The 16,165-nt window shown below is 36.5% G+C and overlaps 1 protein-coding gene across 3 annotated transcripts in view; it reads left to right on the forward strand.

Moving 5' to 3' along the window:
- The window catches only part of LOC129731514 (glycerol-3-phosphate acyltransferase 4), a 31,526-nt gene extending 17,226 nt beyond the window's left edge, over positions 1-14,300 (forward strand). The window contains exons 4-7 of one of the 3 annotated variants that reach the window (XM_055691585.1): positions 18-254; positions 1,066-1,181; positions 1,240-1,380; positions 12,208-14,300. In XM_055691585.1, the coding sequence (XP_055547560.1) occupies positions 18-254; positions 1,066-1,181; positions 1,240-1,380; positions 12,208-12,505 (792 nt within the window). In that variant the 3' untranslated portion in view covers positions 12,506-14,300. Of the gene's footprint in view, positions 1-17; positions 255-688; positions 923-1,065; positions 1,182-1,239; positions 1,381-12,207 lie in introns of all 3 variants that reach the window. The other 2 variants (XM_055691586.1, XM_055691587.1) reach the window with 2 other exon arrangements.
- The last annotated feature ends 1,865 nt before the right edge of the window (positions 14,301-16,165 follow it).

A 16,165-nucleotide genomic window follows, 5' to 3' on the forward strand; every position in this document is an offset into this window, starting at 1 on the left:
TATGGATGTCACTTTAGGTCGTGTATTGCGTAATAGGCTTTGCCTTCGTCGGGATGTTTCCTGGACGCAAGCTCCGCCGGAAGATAAACGACTATGTTTTTAAGCACACCTTCCGTATAATCTGCCGGTCTTTATCCGCGGTGATTCGCTTCCACAATGCGGAGTATAAGCCAAAGAGCTGCGGCTTTTGTGTCGCAAATCACACAACACCAATTGATATAGCAATACTTTCGACCGATAACTCCTACTCATTGGTAAACCAACTACAGGCAAAATATATATTTTAGCCTGAATTTGATATATTTTAATAATATTAATGCATTGGAAGGCATAACTTCCTGGATTGGCCATTTTATATTGTGACGTCCTATACTCAGAATGCATATTGAATGCTTGATTTAGCACTGCAAGGTACAAAGTGAAATAAAAGCACTAAAAAGCCCACTTTTGATCGAAACGTTACGAATCTGTTTCGGAACCGAATTCACACAGAGTAATGTTATGATCAATTACAAAACAGTCATTGTAAGCGTCCTCATTACCTAATTACACCAGGTCTGTAAATTGGCTTGAACACAGTTCACTCCCAAAACACATTCATATACTAATCATTTATATATTCTATTGCACTTAATTCATTGCATTGTAAATACAACAACCTTTTATCTGTTAAACATTGCTCGTCTAGGTAATATGGTTGACATTATGCACAGCAGCTGTTGGTTGTCTACCTGATGGATCCACTAAACGATGGATGGTGAAATTAGTATTAATACAATGTTTCGGTGTACTTTCAAGTGCATTGTCATCCGTCGTAAATTATCATAACATTGAAAATCGCCCATTGAACGGTATCTGCGTTGCAAATCATACCAGTCCCATCGATGTATTAATGTTAATGTGCGATAACTGTTATTCCTTGGTGAGTAATGAATGCTTTGGCTGCATCCGTTTCTAGCATGAATGAAAACTATTCAACCTCTACCAGCTTAAACAGCTGGTTAAAAAATTATATGTTCATGGTGAGAAAGTTTCCTTAAATTGTATTTTTCAATATAATATTAGATTGGTCAAAGGCATGGAGGTTTTCTAGGAGTACTCCAGAGAGCACTGGCTAGAGCGTCACCACACATTTGGTTCGAACGGGCGGAAGCAAAAGATCGTATGGCGGTCGCAAAACGGTTTGTGATCGCTCGCTCGAATGCAGCCTGAATTCACACTAAATGTCTTATTTTTTAGGTTAAAGGAACACGTTTCAGATCCCAACAATCCACCAATTCTAATTTTTCCCGAGGGCACCTGTATAAACAATACATCCGTGATGCAATTCAAAAAGGGTAGTTTTGAAGTCGGTGGTACGATTTATCCGGTAGCAATAAAGTGAGTATATTTGTTTGGAGGACTCGTTGTATATTTTGGAAGCATTTCATGACCATCCGGACTACTTTGTGATTAGAGCGGAACTAGATAGCAAAACAAGGCAACGATTCGCACTTATCACGAAGTAGTCCGGCAGGTACTATTTTTTTCGTTTTGTGCTGTGTATTTTTTTGCGCTTTTTTATTCATGTCAAAATGAAGCAGTCTTTTCACTGCATACTACACAACTTTTCGCTACAAAAACCTGTTCAATTAACTGTTTAACAATAATGAGTATAATCGTTTTAACCAGTTTTTTGACAAAATGACTATTTTACATTGTTTGTGAAACATTCGAACTGAAAAGACGATCAAAACAATTTTCATACATTTTAGCAAAGCAAAGCCTTGGTTCTACATTCCGATTTGGAACTCGACCTTCTGTTTATTTATACACAAACTTCGAAGCCAAATGTTTAATGTACAGGGCAATTGCGGGGCTAGCGCTACTGACACTAAAGCCTGTATCAAGCCTGTATAGCCGTATACCCACCGATCGGGTACGGATCTATCGCGGCTGCTTTATCAGATTAACAATATTCTCATGTTGATATGCCATAATGTAGTTTCGGGAGAACCAGCGGCCTACAGAGCGCGAATTTCGTGTAATCGAGCAGACTGCGGGTTCTCAGTTGCCTACGTACTGTAACTCAGCTAACTGGGCGAAGAGCACTTCCCACAAACGACTAGAATGATTTTGGTGACTACCGGGCTAACGCCTGCTTCGCTATCGTTAAAGATTTTCCCTTTTAAGTTGATCGCCAGACAGAAAATTCGATTAAACAAAGTTCGAGTTGACAATCAATAATAAATAAATAGATCGAATTATATTTCCGTCATTAACGGGTCCGAAATTACACCCGTACGAATCGGCTTAATCAGTTTTGTTGAGAAACCGTGTGCAAGAATAATTTTCCATAAAGCATTGCGCTTAATCAGGGCTGCAAGTTGGTCACTTTTTAGTGACTTGGTCACTTTTTTTAAGCTGGTCACTCAAAAGTCACTTTTTTTATCAAAAAGTCACTAAAGTTACTTTTTTCCGAAAAATAGTCACTAAAGTCACTTTTTTACCAACTTGACCAGCCCTCATCAGCCCTGTTTTTTTGAATGAAATTTTTGATGCCAAATATCTCAGATATGCATGATACGTCGAGATCTGTTCTCTCAAAAAAATTTTTTTTAGGAATAACCGACTTTCTGGCACTAAGAGAAAATTTTCGAAACGGGAGAGTGAATTGAATTTAACATAAAAGATTTGAATGCAATTCCTTATACGGCCAAATACCGATCGCCAATAGTGTTGCTTTGCAAAACTTAAAGTTTGATAAGTCGCAAGCAAGGTTTCGCTACCATTTTTATTCTAGCCTGTGTCTCTGGAAGGGTACTTACCCCACGGTTCCCCTCGATAAATCCGGAACAACGGAAAATTTCGAAATGTCTTCTACTGTCCTAAAAACTATGATAAATTTGTGATCTTTTGAGAAAGGTTCGATCAAAATCGGTTCAAATCTCGTGGAATGGCAGGTAAAAGAATTTTCATTTTTTCGGCTGCGGAGGGGTTGAGTACGCAAGTGTTAAAGTGCTCGACATCGGAACGAAAAGTTAGGTCTGGATTTTGTTGTTGTCTGGTCTGATTGAAAATCGGAACGAGCCTGGTCCTCGTGGTTCTGTGGTAAGCGATGTCGGTCGGCTAGCTCTCCCACACGGTTGTGATGTCGGGTTCGATCCCGATCAGGTCGAGGATCTTTTCGAGCTGGAAATTTTCTCAACTCAGCACTGGGGCACGGTGTATCGTTGTACTTATCCTACAACATGCAAAATGTTGCAAAAACAATATCGATAACGAATTCTCTCAACTCATAATCTAGTTGATCGAGACGGCATTAGCCCTCCAGGCTAGCGTGCGATATTGTTTATTGTTCTGTTGCGGTCCGTTTAGGGTGCAGTTCGTTTGGTTTCGTTCCGGTTCGGCTCCAAGTCCGGTACGGTCTATAATTTGGGAACGATTGTTGCCAATGATTTCAATAAAACGTTATTTTAGTGAAAGAATCAATCATAAATTCATATATGCATGTTAGAAACTGTTTGATTCAAAAAGAACAATTCAAAACAAGTTTTACTATTTATAACTATTTTTAATTTGATGTATTTGTTTATTAAACAAATTGAGGACTAAATAGTGACACACAAGGCTGACTTAACAGTTTCCCTAACGAATGAAATATTTATCGAATTCTAACTCTGCTTCAGGGGTTGCGATGTTTAGTGTTGAGAAATCATTATTTGTGATTGGACACTAGGGAGTCCCAAAAAAAAAAATCGATGTTGAAAAATTCAAGGTTCTCAGCCCTAAATTGAAAGATGATGTTATTTATAGCATTTTTGTAGTACATTTCGACTTTCTAAAAAATTGTTTTCTGGTTGCCCAAACGTGATTTATGAATAAATGACTTTTTTAAGCTACAAACCCACTTTTTTGCACTTTTTTCAATTCTGTTCGATTCCTACCTTTTTTCGTACATTTTTTTTATTTTTGTGGGGTTGTTTTTGAATATTTTGCCTGATTTGGTTCAGCATTGTATTCAGTTTTTTGACTCCCAGAGCCCATTAAACATCACAAAAAAATTTTTTTTTCTAATAATTTTTAGATAAAATCCTTCAAAACACAAATAAAAAATCACAGGAGGGTTGTGTGCAAAGCCACGACCGCGAGGTTGAAGTAGAATACTTTTACACAGCTCTACTTACGGCTGCACATTAACCTACGGCCGGGCGAAACGGCTCACGCCGCTTTTCGCGTTTAGCCTGGCAGAGGCCTAATGTGCACGGCCAACACAATAGAAAGGTGTTTTCACATTTGAAATTAGACACGGCTTTACTGGAGTAAGTGTTGGCAAATGCATCTACCGCTAATACCGCCGCTATCGTACGAAAGCGCTTCGTTTCATGTGGGGAATAATATCAACAACGAAAAATGACGCGCGTCTAAGCACACCCGAACTGTTTCGCCATGCCGCTTCCATTTACTTCCTTATAACATCCGCCTCATGGAAGTACCGGCTGCACTTACTGCTGAGGCTGTTACCATACTGCTACTGGTACCCAAAACTATCAACTCTTCAAATTAAGTGTTTTATTTGTTCTCAAAAGAACAATTGTTCAATTCCATATCGGATATAATGCAATCGCAGCTCTGTAATATTACCGACAGTAATAGTCTTCTGAACAAAATGATCCAACTTTTCCATTAGATGAAGTGCCGGCTGTTGTACTGCAAAAATCTCGCCCGATCGCTCGCGTTGGCGTTCGTTCTCAGGCAGAGGCCTGAGACGAAGTGACCAACCACAGGGCAAGTGATTTGTTTAATTTGAAGGCAGCCACAGGCGCAATCCGCTGATATATTCTGTTACCGCAGAGTGCTGATATCTGCTGCTGCTACTGTCAACGTTGTGGACGGTCCATCCAGCTCACCTTCCGACTAATGAATGTAGCTAGTTTTCCCAGAAACACTCTTTTATAGCCGAAGGGTGCTACGAAATAGGCCACGCCCTATCAGTTCAGTTGTTCCACTCCCTAATGTTCTTCAGACAAATTATTCCACAATTCGCATTCGATTTTTGTATCCAGCGAATAAACACGGATGGTGCTCTCACACACGCGACGGTTTTAACCCGTATCTTATTGCGGTTTGTAACATCAAGCGATTTCGTTTGCTCGCTGTTGCGTGTTGCATCATGTTGCAACTTGGCAGCTGGGAGACGACTAAATTCTGTTCATGCTGATTGATTGAATCGACTTCATATTAGCTCTGCATAGTCGAACTGACGGTCTTTGTGAATACGTTCTAACAAGGTAGTTTGTTATTCAAAGTCGGTTATGCTGATCGCAGCCTTGCGCTATCCCTACAGTGGGGGGTTTACTAAATAAAGTAGAAATCAGACAACTACAACAGAATTTGATTGCATCCCGCACAGAATGTCTGCTTGTGTTGATGCCAGAAAATTAATTACCTTCAATTATTTTTTTATTTGCCTTGAAAAAAGGCATTTTGCGGTTCAAAATCGGTTGCTAATTACAACCTTTGAGCTACCCTAACATTGGGGGAATTAAGATACACGGACAACATGCACTGTGGAAGCTTTTTCACATTCAGTAAATTAGACGGGTGCGACAAATTTAAATTGCTAGGATGCCACACAGAATGCTTGCTTGCGTTGACAAAAATTATTAACTTTCAATGACTTGTTTATTTGCCTTGGAAGAGGCATTTTGATGTTCAAAATTGGATTTCCTGATGGCAATCTTCATGCTGCCCCAACACGGGGGGAATAATGGCAGTCTGGCGACACACGCTGAGAAGAACCGCGCTGCTCCTGAGACGTGGTGACCAACCACAGGGCTAGTGCTGCTGCTAAGGAAGGACGACTGCTGTTGTCGCTGTCTAGAACTAATATGAGCGGCTCCGGCTGAAACAGGCTCTTATATAGGCCAAATACAGCACTCGTGCGCTAATTGCACGAAAGTTGCAGTGCAACTAGCGGATGGGCTTTTTAATTGCATGAACTCAAAACTGTCAAAAATTTTTAGGGGGTGCGCTAATGTTTGGTTTTCGTGTATCCGTTTACGAACCAATTTCGAACCAGTCAGATTTTTTCATGCATTGCAACTTAGTTGGAGTGTAACGCACATTACTGTATTTCAGAGAATCCCACGTTTTCAGAAGCTGTTCAGTGTGTGGACAGCTTAATGCGACATTTCAGTGAGGATTCGACACAAGTGATCAAATTGAAATTAATTAGATCGACTATAATTGAAAACAAATAGGGCAAACGTGCAATGTGATTATGTATATTTGTTATTTAGTACATACAACCGGAATCTAAAATAACAAAATTAAAAATTTTGAATTTATTTTCAGGTAATTAAATATTTCGCGCATTCAGTATCCCCTCGCAAAACTTGACAGAGAGACATTAGCTTCAAAAACCACGTGTAGTTTGACGCAAAACTGCTTTTTAATTGCACTTTCGTGCAACTAACGGACGTGCAATCAAAACGCAGTGCAACTAAATCGCGTGCAATTAGCGAACGAGTGCTGTAGCATGTTTTCAATTGCAAGGTATATGATCCTGTCGACCGTGCTTGGGAAGCAAGCATAAAACGACCAATCAGAGGTCGAATTTTTCGTTTTGACAAGGCTTGACTATTTTCAATAGTACAATAGTGTGAATAATAAATTTACAATTATCTTCTTTTGGGAAGAATCTTAGAAGATTTTCCAATCTATTGCTGCAAGAACGAAAGAAATCTATCGAATACTAACCGATTTATTAGGATTTGAAATTGGACATATTTTTCACTTTTTTCGCTTTTAGATTTTCATTTCACATCCCTATGTAGCCGAACTTCCTGAGAGAAGTATTCTACTTCAAAAAAATTGAGCAAGAACTGAAATTTTCATTGCAGAGCGGGATTTACCACGAAAATTTACACGAAAAAAGATCCTTGATATCTTATCGGGGAGCTGGAATATTGGCATTTTTCTATGTGATGGAAAACTATGCATTTTAACAAACATGTTAAATAACTGTTTTATTTTGGGAGATAAAAAATAACAATGTTCGGTAAACGAATGCATTTTTTGATGGCTGATAACTTAGTAGAAGGTTTCAAAATTTGGAAAAATCTGCGAAAAAAGTTAGAACGAAAATTTTAATTTTTCGTGCCTTCTAATAGAAAACTCAATGCTGCTCGTAATATGTAAGAGATAGAAACATAATGTCTTCGGTAAAGTTTCTTGTTTTAAGATAACCTAAAACTTTGTCGAGGATACCTTGCGTCTATCTTATTCTGATTAAAAAAAAATTTTTTTATCTCACTCATTGGTGGATTGATCACTCTTCTTTCTACATAAAAAAATGCATTTTTGAATATCCTGAAACTTCTCCGAACATACCTCATGGCTATAATCAACATTTGAATCACTATTTAGGAAATCATACACACAAACGGCAAAATAAAACACTGTGCAATGGAGATATTGAGCTTTAGTGGCATTTTTGACAAAATGCATAGTTTTCCATCACATGTAAAAACGCCGATATCTCAGCCCCCCGATAAGATATCAAGGATCTTTTCTCATGTAAATTTTCGTCTTGAATCCCGCTTTGCAGTAAAAATTTCAGTTCTTGATCAAAAAAATTTTTTATATGTGTTTTGAAGGGTTTTATCTGAAAATTATAAGGAAAATTCACTTTTTTGTGATGTTCAGTGGGCTCTGTGAGTCAAATAATTGAATACGATGCTGAACCAAACCATGCAAAATATTCAAAAACAACCCCACAAAAATAAAAAAATATATGGAAAAATTAAGGAATCGAACATATTTGAAAAAAGTGCAAAAGAGTGGTTTTGTAGCTCGAAAAAGTCATTTTTTCATAAATCACGTTTGGGCAACCTGAAAACGACCTTTAAGAAAGTCGAAATGTTCTACAAAATTGCTATAAATAACATTATCTTTCAATTTAGGGCTGAACACCTTGACTTTTTCAACATCGATTTATTTTGGGACAGCCTATTGGAAACTCATACTCATTATACTAATATTTATCATTAATACCTAAACTACTAACAATCCCCTTATTAAAAATAAAATAAAATAAAAGCTTGACGAAATATGGACTTGATAAGCGACTGGAACTGATCTTGCGTTCAACTATGCAATCCAGGACATTTTTGTACAGTTCTTGTCGTGTCAACTAAATTTGTTCTCTGTTCGAGTATGGAGCGTGTTTCTGTGACATTGACTTTGCTGCATTCCAGAGGCGTGGTTAAGGAAAGCGGTCGCAAACTTTATTTGTTTTCAAATTGCTGAATCAACTACCACTGAATCTTGTACATTAGGGCTCTGTAGTAGCTTGTGCTGAATGATTTCAATTTTCATCCATCTTATTAGAGTGCGCAAGGATCATTGACTTTGTTCTTTCTAAACATCCAGTTAGGATCACCGTGCCGATTCGTATACAAGGATACTCATACAAGAGGTATATTTCTGTGATATTGATATTGCTGTTGAGCAATACTAGCAACATAGGAAAATTTTAATATTTTTTCAATTGTCATTTTTGATCTGGCTGGAACTTTGCACAGATCTTCCTATAGGCTAAACATATTATTCTGCGGTATTATTTTTTTTTAGTCACGACTAACTTTCGAAAAAAAAAATAGTAAAATTGGTAAATGGTAATGGATGATTAAAAATATTTTAAAAGCCAGAACGGTTTTGGCTAAGTTGTAGATAAGATTTATTTCTTCAAAAAACAAAAAAAAAAAGACTGCAAATACGCCTCAGTTGAAGTCGTGTCGCATTCCAAACGTATTGTTCAAGCTATACGGAAATGTTGACTGTTTACACTTGCTAAACACATATTTTTGTAATTTTTAACCTAAAGGACCACCTCGGAGAAAAATAAGGGAATCGTTTCAAAGAAATATCACGTCTTACGACGATATAGGCAATGATTTTATGCTATTGACTTCAATATCTCAATCGAATTTAATAATGGTTCATTATGTACAATAAGTTAACCATCATGATAAAATTTTAAATGTCGACAATTTTTTATTTTTTCCTCTTTTTCGACTAAAATTTGCCTTGCCCAATTTTTGAAAAAAGAAGGTCAATTGCGTGAAATCAATGAGAATATTTTTCATGAGTGTCATCTTCATGGGTGCCATCAGGGAGAATAATTAAACTGGTAAACACAGGTTTTGTCCAAAATTGGAAAAAATGAAAGATTCTAGCTTTTCAACCATTCCTTTGAATTTTGATGCTCCTAGCAAAGATAACTTTTTCAGAGAATTAAATAAGTTTTCCCGTAAGCAACGAACGTAGAAGCGACGAACCCGGCGCGCAATTATTCTGCGGCGTTTTGACGCACTTCTACCTTTACTAGGGGCCTCAAAACTTTTAGGAACGACCAGAGAAGTGCCTAGAACAAAAAGCTGGCCAAAATAAGAAAAAAGTTTTTCTAGGCTTTTTGGTGCCGCTATATTTTTTTGCAGCTTGAATAAATGCTTTACGAAATGGAATCACTCTATTAAGTTTTAACTGCATTTACATATGCTGAGAGTACTGTAAACATTGACAAATTTTCAAGCTTCTTTTTTGGGAATCGAATCATTTATACTAACAACTTGTGCCAGGCGTCAAAAAAAAGACATTTGATCAATATTTTTTATATCAATATATTGAAATTCCGGCACTAAAAAATTATAACTACTCTCAGAAACTTTTCGAAATTAGTGATTTTTCTGTATTTTCAAGCTTTTGCAATATCAAAAAAGGTAAAAATTCCGTGGAATCCTATCATATAATCTTCTTGGGAATGAAAGTTCATCACGAGCATATTCTTGTTAATTTCTCATCCGGAAACGTTCGGATTGACACTTGCGACCCGTTTGAAAAATGCTATTTTAAACAAATTTTGACGTTAGGAGCTTACGCGTACATGGGAAATAGAAAAAAATAAAATACCTGATGGGTCTCTGCCGCATGCTCCAAACAGAGTTTCAGCTCAACAACGATTCAATAAAATTAAATTCATTTTCGCTTCACAATCGAATATTACCCAAAATATTGCTAAATAGTAGCGAAAATAATTTTGGCCTGGTTTTCACTCGAGTTAGTCCTCTGTAGAACGGTTCAAAAAGTTATAATTTTTTCATTTTTCCAGTTAAAGTTTAGAGAAATTTTTCTTCGCTTCTGTTAACCAGTGCAGTGCTATCAATTACCAATTGTCAATTGAGAACGACCGTGCTTACTCTACTGATTTTGATGATGTTAACGGACAATCTGCTGTTGCTATGCCAAGACGTGTCAAAATCGGCTAAAACATGAATTTGTATTAAACTGCTAAATGCTGTTATTCCCTTCCAGCTGTTCTTGAGATACGATGGTGGCCTAACAAGCCAGTCGTCGCAGGTTCGAATCCCGGTTCCGGTGAGAATGTTAGTGTCAGTAGGATCGTAGCGCTAGACCCGCAATCGTCCTGTACACTAAACCAGTTGGCTGTAATGTCTATGTAAAATAAACAGAAGGTCGAGTTCCGATACGGAATGTAGCACCAAGGCTTTGCTTTGCTTTAAATGCTGTTCATTTGAAAATATAATAAATTACAATTACTGGTTACAAGATGATTTTACTTGTTGACTTGCAAATTTTCCGCCCGGGTTTCACCACTGATTGTCATGAATATCTCAGCAATTTTAGATGAAGAAAAAAAAATCTCAGCAATTGCAATCAAATCCTCGATTCACTCTCCAAGCTCGATAATTTTCTAAGTACCAAGTCAATTCATTTCAGAACCAAACATTAAAGACGAAAATCGACTTTCCGAAGTAAAAAATTTGCATGAATGTGTCGAAATATATTTTTTATGCTAAATGTCTTGCATTAAAATAATAAAATTATTAAAAAGTCTGAGTTTTTTTATTTTTTTGAAAAAAATTGACTTTCTGGGAACTTTTTACCTGAGGCCAATGGAATGTCTGAAAAAATATAGTCCTTCGAGTATCGTTTAGCGGTAGAGCTAAAAGTTTCGTGTTCTCACCTTTGGATGCAAAATTTCAGCTCAATTGGATTTTTCCACGCTCGTATTGATCAAAGGTTTATTTTTTTTGATCGATGAAAAAATTCGAAGCTCGATTCGTTTCTATACATTCCATTGGCACCGTAATCGATCGGCTGCATCATGAAGAGTTGGTTGTATGTGCAAGTTTATGCTAGTGTTAGCTTTGCAATTTCCCTATTCAATGTTTTACAGGGTTAGGGTCCTTAGATAACATTAGAAAATCTGGAAAGTGTTCATTAGTTAAGGAAAAAATATTTTTTTCTCGTGAAACAATAAGTAACTCATCGGAAAACAGTATAAAACTACGCTTTAGCGGATATTTTTTAAATTTTTAATTGGCAGAGCAAATACAGTTTTTTACTTTGTGTTGGATTCGATTCTCTTTGCGTTAAATTGGAAATGCTCTCTAGTGTCTTTTATCTCTGCTTTTTTTATACTGAGAGGCCTCCTGAATTGTTGAATTGTCATCACCGCTTCTAGTTTTATCGATTTATCGACGTCACTTTTTTTCAAGTTTTTAGGTCACTTTTTTCAAGCTTTGAAGTCACTTTTTGGTCACTCTTTTCGAAATTTTGGTCACTAAAGTCACTTTTTCTTACCAGTTTGACCACTTTCAGCCCTGCTTAATCAAATTTCACGTCGCCTTGAAGTCTGTAAACAGATAATGAGTTTGCAAGTTTACTTTTTTTAACTTATCAAAGATTTGACGGAAGTTGTTTGTTGGGCGATTTTCTAATGCTATCAAATCAAAACTGAGTTCAATTGATTTATTAAATTATTAAGTTATTTAATTTCAGTCCAAGAAAACAATCCATAAAATAAACCAAATTTTGTCTCGGTGTCGTAGATAGACATTGTCCTTGCATGCAATTCGATGTCGTCCAAAAAATCCTATACAATACCACAAGGTCATGTTCAATGGAGACGCTTTATACTCTGAAGGAAAACAGCAATGTTAACTAGATTTGAACTTTAAATTATATTTTTTTTTTCAATTCTAGAATTCACATTAACTCTAATATCAATTAATAAATAAAAAATCATAAATTGTAAATGTGATTGTGCTATACAGTCAGCCTGGGCGTAGCTTTATGATAGCGTATTTAGTAGATGTTTGATGTATGCCGAACAACACTAAACATGTTCACACCTTTCAGATACGACGCTCGTTTCGGTGATGCGTTTTGGAACAGCTCGCGCTACTCGATGATGCAGTACCTGTACATGATGATGACATCGTGGGCAATCGTCTGCGATGTCTGGTATTTGCCAGCAATGACGCGTAGCGAGAATGAGTCAGCAATCGATTTTGCTAATCGTGTGAAGAGTGTCATTGCCAAGCAAGGCGGTCTGGTGGATTTGGTGTGGGACGGTCAACTGAAACGAATGAAACCAAAGAAGGAGTGGAAGGAGAAACAGCAAGAGGAGTTTACCAAGCGACTAAAAGGCGAATGAAAAATACCAATGAAAGCAACGTCCAATAACATTGGTTGACTGAGTCGTTCTGTCATATGACTTTTCTACCAAATTGTGGAGATTGCTACAAAAACTAATGAAGATGTCGACCGAAGTATGAGCATGGAACAACATTACGACGCACTAGTCTGCAAAAGAAAGACAAACTAATTTATGTATTCAAAGCAGCCTAAAATTTACTATGTATGTACCACATAAGGGTAGATTTCAAACTAACTCTTCAGTTTCAAAGTGAGCAAAACGATATTTATTATTATTTTTATTAGAACAATAATTAATTGTACAGTTGCCACTTAGAAATGTTTAGGTTCGATATAATTCAACAATAGCGTCTTCAGAAAATTTATATGTTATAATTTTTTTATCGAAAGGAATTTTCAGGTTATGCACATTTGTATATGCATGGAACACAAGAAGCCGTTTATTTTGGTAAACTAATGGAACGATCCAATTCAATTAGATTATTTTGATATTACTGGTATCACATAGGCATAAAAACTCGTGGTTTTGTTTTGTTCCTTTCTTGACGCAGGGCGTTTAGAAGATACATGAAATTGCTGCATGTTTAATCAGACAATTTACATTAAAATCAGTGTAGTTTTCAATAAAAAAAAAACATAAATAAGACTGAAAATCTTACATTTTTGCTAAGGGTACAGGCAAACGGTTGATATTATGGAACATAAAATGTAGTGTTAAAACTGACAAAATTGTGTACACACTCATCTTTATAAACACACAAGTAAAATGAATCAAGCAGTGTGCTTATTGTTTAGTAGTTTTTGCTAATTAACCGAAAAGACAATCGTCGGATCGATTCAGTTATGTGTCGGGGCGATATTCTACCTATGTTGTTGTTTTCGCACAATTTTCACGCATAGATTTTTTTTCAATTAATGCTTTGTATTTCTATCCCTCAATCTTTCAAATTGCAGTTCACTCGTCGATTTGAAAACCCATAGGATAAGAATGAAATGCAAATTAGACAAGTGAAACTGTTACCCCAATCTTGATTGAGGTCGTTTTTATCATTGATGTTTGGAGTGAGGAACGTATTGTATATAAGATCGAAAAAAAACAAGTTTATCATTCGAGCGCGTAAATAAAATATCATGTGACCTTCATGTTTTATGTAAACCGTTTTTGCCAGAAACAAAAGTATTCCAATTACAATAGACGTACCACTACGTTTAAACAGAAAACTTCCATAAGTTTCATGGCTAGATCAAAAATAAATGAAAACCAAACAAAAGACAAAATAAACACGAATGATCGAAATAATCGATCGGTGCGGTACACATGGGGTCATATAGCGTGAAGTTGCCTAATGGAGTGATTATTTGGCAGTGCAGAAGGTTTCATGTACCTCGTCGAACTTTGGATTACGTTACAATTTAATTAAAACAGCTGACAGCAGAAAATAAAACAATAAATCATTTTTTCCAAAGTTATTGAGGAAAAAAAAACTCTGAGCCTAACCTAAGCATCGCAAGTCCTCCTCACGAGACACGGCGTTCATTCGACCGACATGTGTAAGTTCGGCTGGCTTACCTTGTTGGGGAGTAGGGTCGAGATCCAATTGGCAACGTGTTGCAGCCCGTCAACTTACAGAAAAAAAATACTGTGGAAACAAACTATTTTATGAGTTTATGTTAAACAGCATTGATTCATTCTGCAATTTCCCAGTGCTACTAAACCAAGTAACCTATTAGTTTTACCATATTTGTATTTTGAAAATGAATGTCGGGTAAATAAAATGTAAGAATATTTGTTACATATGTTTTTCATTTTTATGATTTTTCCCAAATATTTGTATCACAAATAGACCGCATGGATTAAAATGCAGACTGAACTCTTTTATTCATATCTAATAAAGCAGAAACAAACATTAGCACATCAAATTAAATGCTATTTTATTGCCATAATTTCTGATATCAAATTCCTAATGCTATTTTATTACACTGGGGTCGCTTTTTACGCGGTTGGTTGTACCGCATTTAAAAGATTAGATATACTTATACTAAACTTATTTGATTCCGCGTACAAATGATCTTCCGAATCGAGAAAATAGTCCGCGTTATTGTTGAAATGTCCCGTTAAAGAAAACGCATAAAAACAACCCTCGTAAAAAGCGACCCCAGTGTACCATATTCATTTTTCATATTTTTAATAGACCTCCTGGGGTTCAATAAGCAACATATAAAAAATTGGTTGAATTCCATTAAAGGGCTAGAGGTGGCGCAGAGGACCTAAAGGTCAAATTTGAAACGAAAACAAAACATATATACAGAGCCGGATTTAAGAGGGGGCCCGGGCCCCCACATTTTCAGGGCCCCCACAAAACGAGAAAAGTACTTTTCTCTATCAAAAATGAGATTCAATCAAAAATTTGAACAGACCATTTCAATTTGAAACTTTTCTTCAGTGTTATTTTTTCGCGAGCGCCAATATCACAACTACATCCATAAGATCCTTCGATTCTCTTGGAATGACACACATTAACACACCATTTGAATCGATCCAGCGCGCATGGGAGATCAAGCAGAAAAGAAAATACATAATCCACAAGTTTTTTTAATGCATTGCTGTTGATTCCGAAAATAAGTTTACTTGTCCGAATCAGGGATACCAGATTTGCGTTGTAAAATGCAGATTTTCAGAGTCCGTGTGCAGATTTTATCGACCTGCAGATGTGTGTAGTTTTTTCCTAGTTCTGTAGATTATTGCCAGCGTAGCCTTATGTATGCGCAGTCTTACTCAAATTGTGTGCAAATTTTTGCCTGCGGATCGAATTTTTTTTTCAAATTGCGGTAGGTTTTTTTCAGATATCAAGAAAAAATTTCCAGATTTCGAGTTGCAGACATCTTTCGAAAACATCTGGCACCTCTGGTCCAAATCATTCAACAGTTAGATCTGTCTATAAACAGTGAGCAAGAACCGAATTTATTATTACATTTATTCAAAATGAGCTGTCACCACAAAACCCCGCGTATATCAAAGTGGAGCTCAAAAAAGATGATTACATGAAGAAAAAAATCAAAAACTCGTTAGTGCCTTGCAAAAATCATTTTATTTAAGGATTTATTTGTGCCTAATGATCTCGAACGCAACTGGAGAAAGGTCTTTTTCGAAGATGATTGAAAATAGATTGCGTACGACTATAGAGAGTGAAAGGAGTCAAACTTAGCATTGTTAAGTTGAGAGTACAATATTCTGAAGGAGCAGAATGTTGATTATTCAATCAATAAGTTCTCTGCAAAAAAACTCGTAAAAAAATTCTATCAATTTTCTGGTTACTTTTCAATAACAAATAAATGTTTTTAACTCGTACGATGAAAAAACGGGTTTGTTTTATTTTGGGGCCCCCACTGTAAACTGGGCCCCGGGCCCCCACAATCGTAAATCCGGCTCTGCATATATAGGTAAACATGTGATTTAGTGTTTGTCCGTTTTGCGTTGAATCTAACCTCTTTTTTTTTGGATATTCGCAATTTCTGTGTACACTCTAGCAATCTCGGGGTATGGAAATGCAAAAAGTGTCTGTACAGGTGAACACGTCATGCCCTCGAATATATTCTTACAATAGAAATCATTGTTCCTCCTAAAAGAGAAAGAGGTCATAGTCTTTTCGGCAGCCGA

Source organism: Wyeomyia smithii, chromosome 3, assembly GCF_029784165.1.
Source record: "Wyeomyia smithii strain HCP4-BCI-WySm-NY-G18 chromosome 3, ASM2978416v1, whole genome shotgun sequence".
NCBI classification, from domain to species: domain Eukaryota; kingdom Metazoa; phylum Arthropoda; class Insecta; order Diptera; family Culicidae; genus Wyeomyia; species Wyeomyia smithii.